Source organism: Panthera onca, chromosome C2 (genome assembly GCF_046562875.1).
Source record: "Panthera onca isolate mPanOnc1 chromosome C2, mPanOnc1 haplotype 2, whole genome shotgun sequence".
In the NCBI taxonomy this organism is placed as follows: domain Eukaryota; kingdom Metazoa; phylum Chordata; class Mammalia; order Carnivora; family Felidae; genus Panthera; species Panthera onca.
Window position 1 is genome coordinate 55,946,153 of NC_138347.1, and position 19,004 is coordinate 55,965,156.

The following is a 19,004-nucleotide window of genomic DNA, read 5'->3' on the forward strand; positions in this document are numbered from 1 at the left end:
GCTTTTAGACCCTATAATATGCATTGGCAAACTTTTTCTGCAAAGGGCCAGATAATAAACATTTCAGGCTTTGCAGGCTATACGGTCTCTGTGACAACTACTCACAATTCAAGTCCACAACTGCGGCATGAAAACTGCCATAGAGAATACATAAATGAATGAATTTAGCTGTGTTCCAATAAAACTTTATTTATAAAAACACATATGGGGCTGGATTTGACCTGCAGGCTACAGTTTTCTGACCCCTGCTCTAAAGCATAGTTAACAAAAAAAATCCCAATTCTTTACAAAGTTGATTGTGATATAAAGACAAACAAGACTGTCAGAGAAATTAAAAAAACAGCCAATTACACTTTTCCTGGTAGTACTAAGACACAAGAGAGAACAAACAGCACGGTGACGAAAATTGCCTGTGTCTAAATCCTGGATCAATCATTTATTTACCAATGCAATGACCTCAGATAAATTTCCTAACCTCTTTGAATCTAATTTTTCCAATCTACACAATGGAGTTCATGAGGCACCTAAAGCATAGAGTTGTTTTGAGAATTAAATGCATTAATACTTATAAGGTGTTTAGAAAAATATTCAAGAAATAGTATACCTTTCATTAGTATTTACATGAGTATTTCACAATTAAAAGTCGACCAACACTGGGTTCTATTCCTGAAACTAATACCACAAGGTATGCTAATGAACTTGAAGTTAAATAATTTTTTTAAAGTCAACCAACAAATCACATTAGCTCCCCTTAAAGTGTATCACGTATACATTAATAACATTAATATTTATTAAGTTGCCACTAGTTTTCCTCTAAGAGAAAAGGGAGAGAGTGACAAAAAATACCATTTTTAAACAAATGCCACAAATTCGAGAAGAAATTTTGAGGGCAATACAAGCCAACTCAGAAACAAATTTCTCAGAATTTCACTATATACATTACATAAATCAAGGAGTTGCAGAAAGGAAAATGCACACAGCTTTCTCTAGAGTAGATTCTTCTTGTTTCTAGATAGTAAAGGTAGAAGTTTGGAGAATGAGTGGCACTGGAAAATGTTAGTAGACACAAAAATACAGAAATACAGAAAGCTCTGTTCATCTGGAACACGAAGCTTTTACTAACTCTCTGCCACAGAAACCTAGACTCATTGGTTTCTAAGTTGCTAACTCTCTTATAAAACTCTCCTCTAACCTTAGATGCTGAGGTAAGCATCTCCTAACTCTGCTATCTGGTGCAGGGACTATGTATTCCCTGTGGTCACACACTATGTCATCCTCTTCACATCCAGAGTTCCCCAAGCTCAGGCAAGTACAAATCTTTCTCCCAGTGTCAGGCATTTAGAGCTATTCATGTCTGGATTCACTTAAGACAAAATTCATATGGATAAAATGAATGACTGTGCCCATGAGAGATCCTGCATGGTATTATAAATAGAAAAAATACAAAAGTACATGTAAAGTACCTTTCCAAAGGCAGTAAAAGCAAATACTTCTATCAAGATTTCAGAATTTTGGTGATCTTACCACATTTCCCGTAGATCATATCAAACTGCTGCATCAATTCAGCTTCATTTCTAAATGGAGAGTACTTAAAAATTATAGACAACTCTGTTGAGAATTTTTGAGGATCATCTGTAACAGATTCTCTGGTTCTTGTTAACCATGAAGGTATTGGAACCACAACCTATAAAAAACACACACATCAGTTTACTATGAAATATACAAATACAAACCATCATCCTTCCGTCTGTTCCTAATTCAGTCCATTCCCCATCTAGCCAAATTGGAAAACATGAAATTAAAAGTTTATTTCCGCCTTGTATTCTAGTTTTATAAAGAAGAGACACATAACAATTATGTACACTCAGAGTTGTGTTCTAAAATGCTCCATTGTAGAATGTGGGGACAGATGGAGTCTGCTTCGGCCCACTAATGAAATATGGGTAGGACGGCAGAGGGAACAACGGTACTGACACTTCAGAAGTTGAAAAGTACATGACAGCATACCCAGGAAAGCCGACCGGAGGCCCATGCCAGAAGAGAAAAACAGCCTGTTTACAATTCAGAACACCGTAAAAGGCTCAGAGACCGATGGCATGAGTTAACCGTGGAGGTGCGATACAGAGGGAAGAGCCAGAAGTAGCATCCCGATCCCCATCTGCCACTAGCTCTCCCAATTCCACAGAGACTGGATGCTTATTCTCTAGAAAGAGTAGAACAAGCTATTTCTGGATTAGAGGATATGTCAGGCACAATGATCAGGGGGACCTTACTGAGATCAGAGGGGTCGAAATATACATACTGAGTGCTGAGAACCCAGGCCTCCTCTCTCATTTGGGTCCCCCAAAGATGTCAGGTAGGCCTTCAGGCAGAAGACTGTAGGAGTTTTCCTGGAGAAATCGGACTAGCCCAGAAGGAAAAACATCTAGAAAATTACACTGAGGGTTTCACAATCATACAGCTCAGCTAGAACACCACTCTCACAGAGCTTTCAATCCACATTTTATTGGACTACTCTTTAAAGTAGTACTCCAATATGGAGTACTACTCCAATATGATAAATACAGACCAAATAAGCACAAATAAAGCAACTCAGTGGAAACAAAAACTGCATGAGGAAGATGAACATTTCAGAGGAAAAAATAAATAAATCATTGTTAATATCTTCACAATGCTAAAAGGAAAAATGCTGTATCCATGAAGCAAAACTATAGATCTTTAAAAAGGAATATTAAGAGAATTTAAAACACTTCTTGGAAATGAAGAATATGATTACAGAAAAAAATTTCTATGACAAGGTTAGAAGATAAATGTTAGGAAATCTCCCAGGAAACAAAACAAAAATATAAACAACAGAAAACAGGAGAGAAAAGACAAGAAAATTAAAGAACCAGTTCAGACACAACAGAAGTTGCAGAAGGAGAGGAAAGGGAATACGAATGGAAGAAAAATCATTAACTTTACAGAAAAATATCCCCAAATTGAACAACACGTGTTTCTAGATTGAAAATGCCCAACAAACAACCAGCACAATGGATGCAAATAGACTGGCCCAAAAAGCAAAATACTTAAATCAGAACATTGGAGACAAACAAGATTCTACTGACTTCAAAATGTACAAGGGGAGATAAGAGTCAGAAACAAGATTCAGAAATTTAAATGGCTTCGGACTTCTCAATAATAACGCTGGAAATAAGATATTGGAGCAAGGCTTTCAAATTCCTGAGGGAAAATTCACTCCAACCTACAAATAACACCAAGCCAAATTACCACTGAATGTTCAGATAGAATAAAAATATTTTCATGCATGTAAGGTCTCAAAATACTTGACCTTTCATGTACCCTTGTTAAGAAAACTCATGGAGGGCACCTGGGTGGCTCGTTGGTTAAGTGTCAGACTTCGGCTCAGGTCATGATCTCACAGTTTGTGGGTTCAAGTTCCATGTCGGGCTCTGTGCTGACAGCTCAGAGCCTGGAGCCTGCTTCAGATCCTGTGTCTTCCTCTCTCTCTGCCCCTACCCCGCGCTCTCTCTCTCTCTCTCTCTCTCTCAAAAATAAATAAATAGAAAAAAAAAAGAAAAGAAAACTCATGGAGGATATGGTCTCAAGGATAGATGATGGGAGCGAGCAGAGCACCAGCTGTGGAGAGCAGGAGTGAGGGGGAGTGCATCAGAAGAGTCCAGAACAGAGTCTTCAGTAGGTGGGACTAAGAAGAGTACAGGAGACTGGGGTTAAGATAGCGATAAAGACAGAAAACCAAGAGAATGTTCAGTGACAGTGTTAAGAACATAAAACATTAAGCAATTATTAATTCCAGGAAAAATGAAAAATCATTTTCCTGGTAAAGGAAAAAATAGTTCATGACATGGTTATAGTTGTGAAAAGTGGTTCTGGTCTTAAAACGTAAATATCAAACATCAGCATAAGTAAAATTACAATGGAGCTACGTTGAAGGTGGAGAATTGGGATGGTATGTATGTGTGATATAAACAGAGGGAAAAATATATATAAATCCTTTTGTAATGAGCAATTAATAGATAATACCTACATCAAACCAAGAAGTAGTAATACAAGTGTGTTATATAGAGATATTAAGGAAAATATTGAAAAACTCTGCTCATACTGTTGAAAGAGACAGCCTTTGTAGTACTGGAAATGGGAAAGGGTTGCTGGTTTTAGTTTTTAAAAAAAGGAAATGGGCCATCTTAGGAAAGCTGTAACCTCAGCTTTGGTCAATTTTCCATGCCTTTACATACATAAAGAACAACATAAATGCTTAAAGCATTGCTTTTCCTCATTACCAGTCTCTCACTCAACTACTCCCTATTGCCTATAGACTGTTCCTTATCCAGCCCCACTCCACCACTGCCAGTGGGCATGCCGTGCTCCTCCTATCTCCACACTGCCCTTCAAAACCCCAGGTTTTGAGAGTTGCTGCCATTTCTCTCCACGTATCAGCCCTTCCAGCTGCAAGTGGAAGTCTCTCCACAAAACCCTCACTGACCAGTCAAGGCTCTCTATCTATACCATTGTTTCTGACAATTTTGTTAATGGCAGAAATGCATACTCACTGAACAGCTTTCTTTTTAAACACTCTCATTTTGTCATGTATCCAATTCACATGTGTCTGCCTACATTTTGTGACAAGGGTATCTTATTTTGTGATCACTTTGATGATCAGACGATCTTCTGCTGGTGTCCTACCTTCCACAGGGAAGGTATCTGTGCCAGGCAGTTCCTTAACCTGTATTTGCTGTATGGAATTACAACTGACATTCTGAACAGTAAAACCCAGACACTGCAAATTAATAAGGCATATCTAGGTCATCAAATGGAGTTGAAATTATAGTCACTGGAGTTACAGTTTCAAGTCTATTTTTCACCCAATTTCTTTAGATTTTGTATTCCAAGTCTTTTAATCCAATACTTATTTTAAAATAATCATTTATGGCACAAGTGGTGGAAATGTTTTGCAGGCTCCCAAAATCTCACTGTGCCAAAAGGAGCCTCTTACTCTGGGAGATTCAGGTACATGGATAATGAAAATTAAGTTCTGAAAACTGCCTAGGAGTTAAAAACCCACTCAAGAAAAGTCAATAGGACAGGCTTCCGATGACCCCAGATTGTTGAGCCACCCTCTATCCATTTCCCAAATACGTTCCTAAATTTCTAAATCATAATCAGAAAAGAACCATTGTAGCCTTCACCTCCTGAGATGGCAAATGAAAACAACACCGTTACCGTGGGAACCAAAAGAAAATCTAAATTCTTACCTCACTAAGACCTTCTCTTTCACAAAATGTCTGAGAAAAAAACACACAGGTCATCGTTTCTTCCTTCTTTGTAAAAAGAATAAAGTCTTTTCCAATCCTCATGGATCCACTATATAAAAAGATCAAGAATATATTGGTTTACATCTCACATACGGAAAAGAAGAAATAGGTGGGCATGAAACTATGCAGTGTAATGAATTGTTCTTTCATAGAAGTAACTCCACTGTTTTGTTGACCCATCACCAAATGGGAACAAATGCTTTTTTCTCAAAGTAGAACAGATGCATTTGAACTAATCTAGCCCTACACCCTTGCTTGAAACATGACTGCTAGAAATAAGGTACTGCTCAGGACTCAAGAAAAGAATAATCATCTGTCCCTGGCAGGTGCCACACAGGTGGCATATTTTCTTGTCTCATATTCTCTTGTCCTCATCTTACATTGAGACCGGTTAATAATAAGCTGTGGACACATATTCACCTACACTAACACATGCTCTGAGAACAAAAGAACACAGAAATTAAGTGAAACTCTGAAGTACAGAGCTGGTCCTTCAATAATACCTAAAAGACGATTCATCACCTATCTGAGAATTAAATTTAAAAATGTTGTAGAGGTGCCTGGGTGGCTCAGTCATTAAGGGTCCAAGCCTTGATCTCGGCTCAGGTCATGATCTCATGGTTTGTAAGTTCGAGCCCTGCATCAGGCTCTGCGCTGACAGCATGAAGCCTGCCTGAGATTCTGTCTCTCCCTCTCTCTGCTACCCCCTTCTCTCAAAATAAATAAACTTTAAAAATAAAAATCTTGTAAAGATCCAAGTCAGTTATAGGTATGGAAATCCCAAAACAAGGTAGGATTCTCAAGTTTATATATGTATTTTTTTATTTTTATTTATATATAACATTTATATAAATATAAAATATAAATATAAATATAAATATAAATATATATATATATGTATATATATACACACACACACACATACATACATACATATATATTTTTTAAAGCTTGTTCCCAATATCAATAATACATGCCCTAAAGGAAAACAATTTCTGGGGCACCTGGGTGGTTCAGTCAGTTAACTGTCCAACTTTGGCTCAGGTCACGATCTCATGGTTCATGAGTTCTAGCCCCACATTGGGATCTCTGCTTTCAGCACAGAGCCTGCTTTGGATCCTCTGTCTCCCTCTCTCTACCCCTCCCTGCCTTGCTGTTTCTCTCTCTCTCTCTCTCTCTCTCTCTCTCTCTCTCAAAAATAAATAAATATTTTTTTTTAAAAAAGGAAAATAATTTCTCACCTTTTAAGACCATTACCATATTGTCCAATAAACTTCAAGGTTGATGACCGTTTCTTAGATGTTCCAAAGTAAATGATATCTGAAGCTTCCTCTATAATTGAGAAAGACACTTAAGTGGTTAGGAATTATGAATCAATGACACTGGCCAGAGGTCCAGTTGTCAGGATGTCACACATATCTCAAGACATTAGAACAAACCCGTATCTCTTGGGTCGGTCCAGAGACAAGGATCCTTGCCAGGCTCCATGATCCCTGCCCAGGATCTCAAGTGCAATATGTTGACGGTCAGACAGACCTAGCCATATGACTTTGGGTACACAGAGCTTAAACTCTGAGTCTTAATTTCCTCATCTCTAAAAGGGAACTGTTAATACCTATGTTAGAGCTGTTGATGAAGATAAATATATTAAATGAGATTATCTACATGTGAAACCCTGAATACAATGCACACTACCTGTTAAGTGCGAATAAAAGTGTTATAATTATTTGTACCACTACTAATTTTCCACGAATTTGACTCTTACCTGGCCCCAGGTAAGACTGAGAAGGGCAGAATGGTTTCTAGTCTGATACTACCTGAGGAAAAGGGGCTACTTGTTTCAGACTCTCATAGTTATTCTCCAGATCTCTCCAGGGCATTCTGGAATTCTAGAGAAGAATCCTCTGAACTTCAAGGAGTTTATGTAACCTGCTCAAGGTTAAACAGCTGACAAATGTTACTGTAAGGGTAATAGTACAGAGTTACCAGAGACCATATTCTGTGGTTTTCAAAGCACACTTCACAGACTCCCATGTATGGTGGGGCCAGAGTTCTGGGCACAGGTATAGAACAGTGACATGACCCCTGTCCACAATAACTTTATGTCATGGCAGGAGAAACAGATTAAAAGAAGCAAATAAATAAGACCATTTATGAGAGTATTAGGTAAAGAAAATAAAACCAGGTTAATGTGATAGAGAATTAAAAGGAATGTGGCCCTCAGAAGGAATGATCAGGGAAGGCCTCTTTCCTAAGGTGACATCTGAGATGAGATTCAAGTGAAGGGCCAGCAGGTGTAGTTGGAATGCTATAAACAAGGGAGACAGAGACGTGGGAATTGATCAAAGAGGTAGACAAAGGTCAAATAATTCAAGAAACTAGAAGCATTATTGGGGAGTATAAATTTTACCCCAAAGCAACGAAAAAGCACTATGGGTTTTAAGCAAGGGAATGATATGATGTGATTTATATTAAAAGATAACAAATACCCTCAGGATTGCTATGTGAGGAATGGACTTAATGGGGCAGGACCAGAAGTGAAGGGGTGGAAGCTACTGCAGTTACTTCCATGGATCAAGGTTGATCCAGATCAGTTTGGGCCACAGAGTCTATTTTCAGTCATCAGATAAATTCTTCCTTCTAACTTACTACTTGATTTCCAATCAATGTTAACAAAGAATTGGTCTCTCAACACTAGTGGGCTTTTAAAAATACTACTGCATACGTCAACTGAAGTTTGAGTTCCTTCTAAAAATCTGAGTATTTGCCACTTCCCTGTGTTTTCATCATTTTGCTCACAGCCATATATAAAAGGCGCTGCTTCTTTTTTTTTCTTTTTTTTTTTTTTAATGAAGGGCCTTATATAATAGGGAAAGTAGGATAAAATACACAAAGAGGGAAAGGTTAGGACCTGACTGAGGTCCCTGGGTGGGGAAAAACACACATTTTGGAACAATGCTGGGAGTGTCTGACCACAGCAAACCCTCTCAGGAGTAAGGTCCCTCTCAAGAATGTAATAAACACCACCTACTCCCCTTTGGTTTTCTCAGGAATTTGACAAAAGACCTGACTAAAAATAAGTAGATCATAAACTATGACCCACAAGGAACGGTTTGGCCACAGACCAGCCCTCATACAATGGAAATGAGCCAATCAGTAATGGACAACTAGCACCTAGAGTTATCAGTCCAATAGGGTAGGACTTGAGAAGGAACAAGGGGGAAGGGAAGAGGGGAGGTGACCAGAACCTTATAAAATAAAGACCGTTGCCTATTGTCACGGGTATTCACTTTCAAATGTCCCCTCTCTGTAAACAGAGCTTTCCTACTATTCTTACTTTCTGATCTTATGCCTCTTGCTCATTTTGTATCTATCTTTCATTCTTTGAAGCAGTGAGACAACAAACCCTGGGTATTGAGGTAAAAAAAAAAAAAAATCCTGCAACTCTTAGACTAGATCATATATTGTTATTTAAGAACTCAGGTAAATGAACTTAACAGTCAGCCTAGAAGCGAAAAGCAAAACTGTTTTTTCATTATGATTTTCTCATAAAATCCTTCTCTTATTTAAACACTAAGGAAACAACAATACTCTTAGTCAAAATCACCTGGAAAAATCAAAGTTATCCAAAGTCAGAACAAGAACTGAGTGAGATATTTGAGCATTTTCTGAACTTGCTAATAATCTTTGACTATTCGTGCCAAGGGAGAACTTCAGAGACTAACAAGAAAACAACGTTTTGTTTTTTTTTTTTTATGTTTATTTATGTTTGAGAGGGAGAGATGGAGCGGGAGCAGGGAAGGAGCAGAGAGAGAGGGAGATGCAGAATCCAAAGCAGGCTCCAGGCTCTGAGAGCCCAATGTGAGGCTCGAACTCCCGGACTACAAGATAGTGACCTGAGCCAAAGTCAGACACTTAACCGACTGAGCCACCCAGATGCCCCAAGAAAATAACTTTGTATTCTCAGTTTCCTACTAGCAGCACTGATGCACATCCTCTCCTCTGGTGTAGAACTGACCAGAACTGTTCCATAGTGTTTGAACTCCCTATTTTTTTTAACCTAGTGGTCAAAAACCCTGCCTTATGGGACATGGAAAAGTGTTAAACAAGAAATCCCAGACAAGCTATCCCAAATGACTCAAAGCCCTTATCAGAGGGTATCAATTCCACAGCAAATGGGTATTGTGTACCTACTATGTGTTGCATTTTGAATGCCTTGAAGATACAAAAGAAAAAAATCATGCAATGAATTATAAATGTATTCATTATGATAAGAACAGACTGAAGCTATTAAACCCTTGAACTTCGGGCAAAAAACAAACTATGAAAAACAAGGGGAGGTAACCTCCACCTCAAGGTTAAGCAGAAAATTAAAAACAGCCTAAAGGCATTGGAAACTGCCTCAGGACTCTTGCAAGAACTACCTGAAGGGCAGGCTAAAGCAATCTCAGAACCCATCCAGTTACCCTTTCTTTTCCATTTGTTCCTAGAATTTTTTTTTCTAAGTAATTGGTATCTTCTCTTTTTTATTTTTCTTGCAATATTTATCCACATTCACTTTTTGTTTTGGTTTAGATGATTACATTGATTACAATTTACTCTGTCAGCTGGAATAATTAAATCTAAAAAGTTCAACAATAGGGGCGCCTGGGTGGCTCATTCAGTTAAGCATCTGACTTCCGCTCAGTCATGATCTCACAGTTCGTGGGTTCAAGCCCCGCATAGGGCTCTGTGCTGACAGCTCGGAGCCTGGAGCCTGCTTCAGATTCTGTATCTCTCTCTCTTTCTGTTCCACCCCTGCTTGTGTTCTGTCTCTCTCTCTCTCTCAAAAATAAAGATTAAAATTGTTAGATAAATAAATACATAAATAAAATAAAAAGTTCAACAATATGTTAAGTCTGAGATTTATTTTCCTAATAGCGCCATACCTGTTTTTGCATAGATAGCTCAATTTATTTTTATTTATTTTATGGGCTTTCAGACGGTTTCCTCTAACAGCCAGTTAGGTATCTAGATAATTAACTTACCGGGGCTCATACCACATCCATCATCCAGGAAGCACAACATGAATCCACCCTGCAGTTTTTCATTATCCACTGTAAGAGAAAACAGTTATTACTAATAAATATTGGCCTTAATTTGTTCATAAGAAAGTCATGCTGCTTACATAATTGTTTGTCCTCCTCAAATGCAGCCACTGGGTGACAGAGTTATGGCACAATAGTGGCACTCAGAAAGGTGTCTTGGCTAGAGTTTCACAAGAAACTGCAGGGGAAAATAATCATGCAACAAAAAGGCTTTAAACTAACATAAAACACCTACACATTAATAAATTATGTATACAGCATGGCGTGCCCTGCTTTGGAATCTGGCCCTTTAAACTTCAGACATTTCCTCCCTGCGGGAGGGAATAAAAGTAGATGGTGATGTGACCCCAGGATCCTTCTATCAAATTGATCAACCTTTTTGCCCTTCCACCAAAGCACTAATTCTAAAGTCAATCTAGGCCATTTTTATTAAATTCCTCAGGCTCTCTTCTAAGTAGTTAATTCCCATAAGAACCATTTGTGTGTGCTTCTTAGTGGCAGCAAATATTTGCCTCTTGAAAATGCATTTGATTTTTGAAAATAGCTAAATTATTTGGAATCAATTTTGATGATTAAGAGATATCATTAAGATAACAAAATAATCTCCCTTAAAAAATATAAAGGTGTAACTAAAACTAATGAGACTAATTTTAATGCTCAATTTATAATCTGGCTCTGAAAATAATTTCAACATTTGGATATATATATATGTATATGTATATATAAGTTATATATATATGGATATATATATATAAGGATATATATATATATGGATATATATAAAGATATATATATATATATATAAGGATATATATATAAGTCTCTCTCTAATAACTCTGTTGAGAAATAGCTTACACACACAAAAATGCATATGTTTAAAGTGTAAAATTGATGTATTTTGGCATATGTACATACCCATGAAACCATCATCACAATCAAGGTAGTGAATATACCTATCACCTCAAATATTTCCTCAGGTCACTCTGTAGTCCTTCCCTTCTTGCTCCCTTCCATGCCCATCACACCTACCCCAACCTCAGACACCCACTGATTTGCTAACTCTATACCTATGATTCAGTTTTAGCACATCTGTTAAGTCAACTTTGTGTTCAATGGTCACCCTCAATCTACATTTTAAAAATTAAATAATGTTCAAGGTAATCCATAAATAACTATCTAAAACACATACCTAAGCTTTCCAGGTTCATAATTTTAGGCTCACATACCCACTTCTAATCTCTCCCCCACTCCTGCTAATTCACTTCCAATAAACCCTCTGGATCTTCCCTCCCATCTCATTTTCCCAGTTCCTCTCTCAGCCTGGTCTATTGGGAGTGCTGACCTCAACTTCTGTATCAGAACATTCCTCCTCCACTTTAGGTATTTGCTCTGTTCAACCCTTCCTGACTGAGGATGACATTCTCCACAATTCAACAAGGGGAAGCCCACTCTTGTTAAATTCTTTCCACAATGTAGCTGTTCTCAACGTGGCTGAACATTTTAATCATGTAGAGATACTCCGGATTAACTGGTCTTGGATGAGGCACAGGAATAAAAATTCTCCTGATTATTCTAGTGTTTATCAGCACTGGGAACCCCCTGATCCAAGCCTCAAGAGGCTCTGCATAGATGCAACAGATTTTGCAGCTCTTGGGATAAAGGTCTCATGTAAGGAGCTTGCAGAAAGAAGGGCATTCTCTGGTGAATAGGTGGGAAAGACTCGAAATTCCCAAGAGACATATGCAGTGCTTACTTTTTCTATAAACCCCAATGAGCTGCTGCAGACCATCATAGCCTCAAAATTTAGTATTCCCCTACATTCCACCCTGAAGCTTGGCCTCATTTATTTCCAATCCTTAAAACTAAGGATTCCAGATTAATTTCTATTATCTGTTAAATATGCATCTCTAAAACAAACCACAAAAAACAAACAAAACAAAAAAAATATGCATCTCTAAAATCTCCGCCAGATTTACTTCTCCTTCTGATGTTTTCTGTTCAATAAATGTCATCACTCTGCATTAGGCTTCAGCTGCCCGAGTCAAAACTCAGGATCTCCATATGTCTTCTCAATTCCACCTCTTCTCAACATCTCTCAAGCTCTCAAGTTTGACCACTTTCTCTATCCTCACAACACTGCCTTAGCTCAGGAAACCATCATCTCTCTTCTGGATTACAGCAACAGCTGCCTAATTCCTTGCTCCCGCTCAAAGCAGAGTGCAGACCAGCATGCATTTCACAATTAATTTTATGTGTCAACTTGGTTAAGCCCTGGTACCCGGCTGTTTGGTCAAACATTAGTCTAGATGTTGCTATGAAAACATTTGTGGATAGACTTAACGTTTACAATCTGTTGACTTCAAGTAAAGCAAATAACTTCCACAGTGTGGGTGAGCCTAATCCAATCAGCTGAAGGCCTTCAGGCAAAGACAGAGGCTTCTCAAAGAAGCGATTTTCTGTGTCAAGACTGCAACATAGAAATTGCACTTGAGTCTCCAGGCTGCTGGCCTACCTGGAAGATTTGGAACTTGAGACTGCAATATCAGCCCTACCTGACTTTCCAACCTGCCAGTTGCCCTACAGGTTTCAGACGTGCTAGCCCCCACAATCATGTGAGCCAATTCCTTAAAATCCCACCCTCTCACCCTCCCCCCGCGAACTATCTATATGTATAGACGTAGATAGATACAGATATATAGAAAATTATACATAAATACACATACATATCTAGAGGGGGGAAGGGAGGCAGATCATATCTGTCCGTCTGTCTGTTTACAGTGTCTGTCTATTTAGCTATCTCCTACCGGTTCTGTTTGTCTGAAGAACCCTGACTAATACACTCTCCGAGTTCATCTCTTGTCACTCCCTCCCCTCACCCATACCGCAGCCTTCCACTTCCACACAAATATTCTCTTTAACTAATCTTGAGCATCTCAAACATTTTTGCAACTCCATCAGTGTTCTATGTTCTCTCCATATTCAAGCCCCTGCACATACTGCCTCTTTGTCCCTTTCAGTCTCTGATTCACCAGGCCAAGGCCTATTTCCCCTTTAGGTCTTTCGTTCACATAAGGTTCCTTCTAGGACACCTTCCTAATTCTCCCACATCATCAGGTGCCCATAAAGAACATTTAGTTTGTAATGTGTGCTTCCTACCATTCAAAGGACAAATACCTGCTTATGTATCTAGTTCTCTTTCAGATTAGTAGCTTTTTTTGGAACACAGTTGCCTCAGAGATATGGTGAAAGTTAAGGGCCCTCCACCCATAAAAGTGAAGATATACACCATATTTTCCACAGAACCCCACATTAGAATGCCAGTTCCTTAAAAGCAGGCACTGTGTTTACTCAGCACTTAACCCAGTGCCTGACACTTGGTCAGCGCTATATATATACATACAAATACAAATATATATATATATACGTATATATATACACGTATATATGCATATACGTGTATATATATACGTATATATATACGTATATACACATATATATATGCATATATACGTATATATATATACACACACACACACATATATATGCATACACACACACATATTGAATGCAAAGCCAAGTTTACTAGAACCAATACACATGAACAGATAAAATATCAATGTCTAAACATGTTAGTTTGAATTTTATAGCCCTCCCTCAAGTTACCTGAAGAAAACTTAAGATTGGAAAGTGACTTGGAGCCTCAGTAAATACTCTGAAACCTAGCCCAATGCTTAGATGAATTCTTTATCCCATATCAATTCTATCTATTGCTACATAAGCCCTGACCCTGGTTTATTATTTTTGTCAGAAAAATAAAGTTTGGTAAGTTGATAACCATATTGCAACTTGCTGCAGTAAAAAATTTTAAAACATGAATAGATGCTTTTTTTATGAATACATAACTTAAAACCAAAAATTCTAAGTTCAGCTCTTCACAAAACACATACAACCTAAAGAAAGAAGTGCCATTTTCAATGCAAATGGCAAAGATTGTGTGTGTGTGTGTGTGTGTGTGTGAGAGAGAGAGAGAGAGAGAGAGAGAGAGAGAGAGAGAGAGAATGCCAAGTGCTGGAGACAGTAGGAGAAATGAGAACTGTCGTGCCCCACTGGTGTCCTGCCACAAACCCAAAAGAACATAACGTGTGAATTCCAATTATATCTGTTGTACTTTGTGGTTCTGGATAATTCTTCTCAACCCTTCGACCCTTCATCAGTAATATCTGTGCTCTGAATGAAATGCAGCTTAAATCTTGTCCTCTTCTCCTCTTGTTCAAATTCTCATGAAATCTTGTGTAGGTCCTTGTGTAGCCCCACACCCCTGCTATCCCTCCTTTCACACTTCTACAGACCATCCTGTATGCTATGGCTCAAGTAGCTTTCTTTGAAGAGAAAAGAGCACATGACTAATCTGCCAAATGTTATTGTTCAAAATTTTTCATTGGTCATTGTCTACAGAAAATAACCTTAGCATGGTATTGAAGGTACTCATCTATTTGGTTTTAACAATTAGCTTCAGTCAACCTAGCCTACTCATTGTTCCCTGACTGCTTTTTCTCCAAGTACCTATACAGCTTGGCCCCTCACCTCATTCAGATCTTTGATGGTATAGCACCTGGTTAGAGAAACTATCCCTATTCGCCTCATGAAAAATAGTACAATCTGTCTATCACTCTCTGTTCTCTAATCCCACTTTTTTTCCCCCCTTTTAGCACTTTTCATTGCCTGGTATATTATTTGTTCATTCGTGTCTATCCCTCCCCCATCAGAAGGCATGTTCCTGAGAACACATATTTAATCAAACATTTTGCGCAATGCTCTATCCTTAGCACCTGGAATAACTGTTCATTTCATTCATCCATAACAGACACTCAATAAACTGTTACTGAATAGATGAATGAATTTCTAAACTGATCCACCTCCATTTTTTTTCTCACAGTAATTCCTCAGACAAGAATATTCTTTTCTTTTTATACTACTTGACAAAAAACCACATTCATACTTTAGCCCTAGCTCTTAAATATGAGGTATTTTCTCTGCATTCCCTCCCTACTTTGAGTCTCTCCTGGGCAAGAAACACTTACTCTATGGTACACAATATAATTGGATATGAAAGGGAAGACCACTTTTTCTCTACTAGTGGTGTTTCCTTCTATGTGGAATGGAGTGCCATTAATATTAGTAAAGGGGCTCTTCTCTGTCCCTCCACTCACTTCTTCCCTGGGGCAGCAAGCTCACTCTCTTGACTGGTAATCTAAGGAAGAATCACTTAGGGAGGCTCAGTTCAGATCTCTCCTGTTCCCTCTTGGGAGTGAGCTGCTGGCAGAGTGCATGAGCTCTGTCCCGCTTGCCCCAGGCAGACCAGTTTTGAGGGGAAGCCTGACTCCACAGGTTGGTCAAGTGTCTGATTCTGGGGTTTGATCAGCAAATCTGCTGGATTTCTCATACTAAGCTCCATACCCCAACCTAGCATTTATCAATAACAGATACCAACTCTCTTGTTTTCTTTCTCAAACGTTTCAGAACCTAGAGGGTAAAAAGGAAGAAGAAAATCATTTATTCTGTTTTCTCAGATCTCTCGAGGTGTCCGTGTCTCTCTCCTTCATGAACCAGAAGCACCCATCTAGCACAGGATCTTAAACACTCAGAAAACTGAATTGAACTGAGCTGGTTTTTTGTTTGTTGTGTTTTGTTTTGTTTTGTTTTGTTTGTTTCAGAGAGAAGGCACAAGTGAGCAAGGGCCAGAGAGAGACAGAGAGAATCCCCCCAGGGGCAGTGAGAGAGTTAGAGAAGTGGGACTCGCCAGAAGCAGGGCTTTACCCGAAGCAGGCTTGTATACACTCACCCGATGTGGGGCTTGAACTCACGAACCATGAGACCATGACCTGAGCCAAAGTCAGATGCTTAACAACTGAGCCACCCAGGCACCCTGAGTTGTTTTTTAAGTATGGATACAGATTGACATCACAGATCATATCCTCTCATCTGTGACCAAGAGCGAACATTTATAGGAGAGCTGGCAGAATCGGGGTTGGAGACCAGTTTTAACACTACAGACATTTATCTAGGTAGTATCAAATACAGAACAGGATCTCATTTGCATCGTATTCTAATGAAATGAACTAGCAAGGACAATCAACATTTGGTGACTAAAAATGAAGTCAGTGACGAAAACACACCTGGTTTGAATTTCACAGCCCTCAAACATTCATACTTTGCATTCACTTACACATTTTAAAACTGTGGTAAGTCGAGAATGAGGTATACTTAATTACGAATAGCCATTAAGTTAATGTGCTTTTTAAAATAAAACTGTTTTCTTGCAGCAGACAAACTGATGGCTCCAAATCACTCTGAAGCTTTCACAAAACCCTGGAAGATCTAATTTTGTAAATGGGTCCCCTAACAAGTGAACAGTTCTACTCACAGAGCGTACTGCTCTCAAACTGGCTCCCCCATTGGGTCACTGCACTCAGAAAGCACTTAAGTTACATTAAAAATCTATAAAATGTGCTTTGATTTCATGAAATAAAAGCAAAATCACTACACGCTTTTCCATTAGAATTAAAAAAGGGGGAGAGGAGAAAACAAATATGCTTACCTGAAAACACATCAAGTCTTGCAGCCCCTGCATCTCTGGAAATAATATAAAAATATCATTGCCTCAATATGAAATTATGTTTTAAAAAAATTACACCTCATGTGAGGTGTAACCTATTGTCAGGTACCAAACAATAGAGAAATCCACTTAAATTGCTTCAAAACAATTACTAAAATGTTTTGCTCTACCTTTATATACCAAGACCTATGATCATTCATAATTTGAGAATATTACAAAACCTGAAACTCAGAAATTTTAAAAGAAGAGATGGAATTTAGTGGTGTAACTACACAAAAAGCTCAACAAAAATGGATATTATTTTTAAAAAATTAGTTGGAAAATAATCTATAAATTGCAGAAAGACTTTCATGATATATTTTAGTGCCCAAAAAATGAAAAGAAAAAAGCAAAATACTAAGTAATATGTACTGTATGATCATATGTTTTTGTTTTTTTAAGTAGGCTTCATGCTCAGTATGGACCCCAATGCGGGGTTTGAACTCAGAGATCGAGACCTGAGCTGATGATCACATGTTTTTAAAGAACATATATGATAAACACATCCATATTTGTAAGGAAAAAACCAAAACAGTGGTTTTCTCTAGATCCGAGGTTGGCAAATTATGGTCCAACAGCCAAATGTGGCCCACCAACTGTTTTTATAAATAAAGTTTTATTGGAACACTATCATGCCCATTCATTTATATATTGCTTATAGCTGCCTTCACACCACAATGGCAGAGTTGAGTAGTTTCAACAGAGAACATATGGCCTGCAAAGGGGAAAATATTTACGATCTGAAGAAGGATGCTGACGCCCCCTGCCCCACCATGCGACAAGATTACTGACGACTCCCTTTTTTTTTTTCTTGTTTTTCCAGTTTTCTACAACTCACAGATATTATTTGTGTATTTTTTTAAATTATTTTTTAAGTGTAAATTGTAAAAGAAAAAGAGCAAGAGCCAAAAGATCCTGGTTTTACTGTGAGGGGTGTGAGAGAAAGGAGAAAGACAATGAGGAAAGTGGCCTTAGCTGATGCAGCAGCGGATGTGTTGAGGGAAGGGAAGCTCAGAATAATAACAGCCACTGGGATTCTAATCGGAAAATCTGAGTCTCTCCCAACACTTCCATCAGTCCCAACCCAAAACTATGCCAAATACATCTGAATTGCTAGGCTGACTTGTTCAAAGCCTTCAAAGTTGGGCCCTTAGCTCCTTCCTCTAGCCAATTGCTGCTTTTAAGCTCCTCCTTTATAGAAATTCTGGAACTATCACTGCCATTCCTTGAGCATTTCTGTGTGTCAAATAAGCACTGAATGAAGCACTTTTAAGCCTTCTCACCTAATCCTTACCACAGCCACATGACACAAAAGTATTATTATCTCCATTCCATAACTGTACATTATACAAAATACCATATACACAATAGGTCCTCCATAAAGGCCACTGCACTGAAATGGAAGTTTTCAAAGAAACACTTTTTTTTTTTCATTTTTTTTTTTAACTTGAAAGGGTGAGGAAGGGCAGAGGGAGAGAGGGTCTCAAGTAGGCTCCACGCTCACAGCAGAAAGTAGGGCTCTGCCCTATGTGGGGCTGGATCCCACAAACCTGGGATCGTGACGTGAGCCAAAATCAAGAGTCAGATGCTCACCAACTGAGCCACCCAGGCGCCCCAAGAAACAGTTTCTTCACAGCGAAATGCCATGGGGTAAGGTATAGAAAAATCATTTACCTCTACAGCATATTAAGATATTTCATAATAAGCTTTGTACTTTAGCCCAGGTACCTTCTCTCTGATCAGCTGTTGTATCAGGAAGAAATGGTATCTAACTTAGATTTAAATAAAATTTAAAAGTTAAACAAGCAAAAAAGAATTATTCATGTCAAAGCATACACATAGGTCTCAACATATATGTACATGTGTATCTGCATTTTTTTTTTTAATGTTTATTTATAGTTGAAGGAGAGAGACACAGAGTGTGAGCAG

At 38.4% G+C, this 19,004-nt stretch overlaps 1 protein-coding gene across 1 annotated transcript in view; it reads right to left on the reverse strand.

Annotated features, from left to right (window-relative positions):
• MORC1 (MORC family CW-type zinc finger 1) overlaps positions 1-19,004 on the reverse strand; it is a 162,162-nt gene that overhangs the window by 138,186 nt on the left and 4,972 nt on the right. Inside the window, exons 3-7 of the mRNA XM_060640085.3 lie at positions 17,019-17,053; positions 10,361-10,429; positions 6,575-6,665; positions 5,274-5,382; positions 1,525-1,684 (exon numbers count right to left, since the gene is read on the reverse strand). Of these exons, the coding sequence (XP_060496068.1) occupies positions 1,525-1,684; positions 5,274-5,382; positions 6,575-6,665; positions 10,361-10,429; positions 17,019-17,053 (464 nt within the window). The remainder of the gene's footprint in view (positions 1-1,524; positions 1,685-5,273; positions 5,383-6,574; positions 6,666-10,360; positions 10,430-17,018; positions 17,054-19,004) is intronic.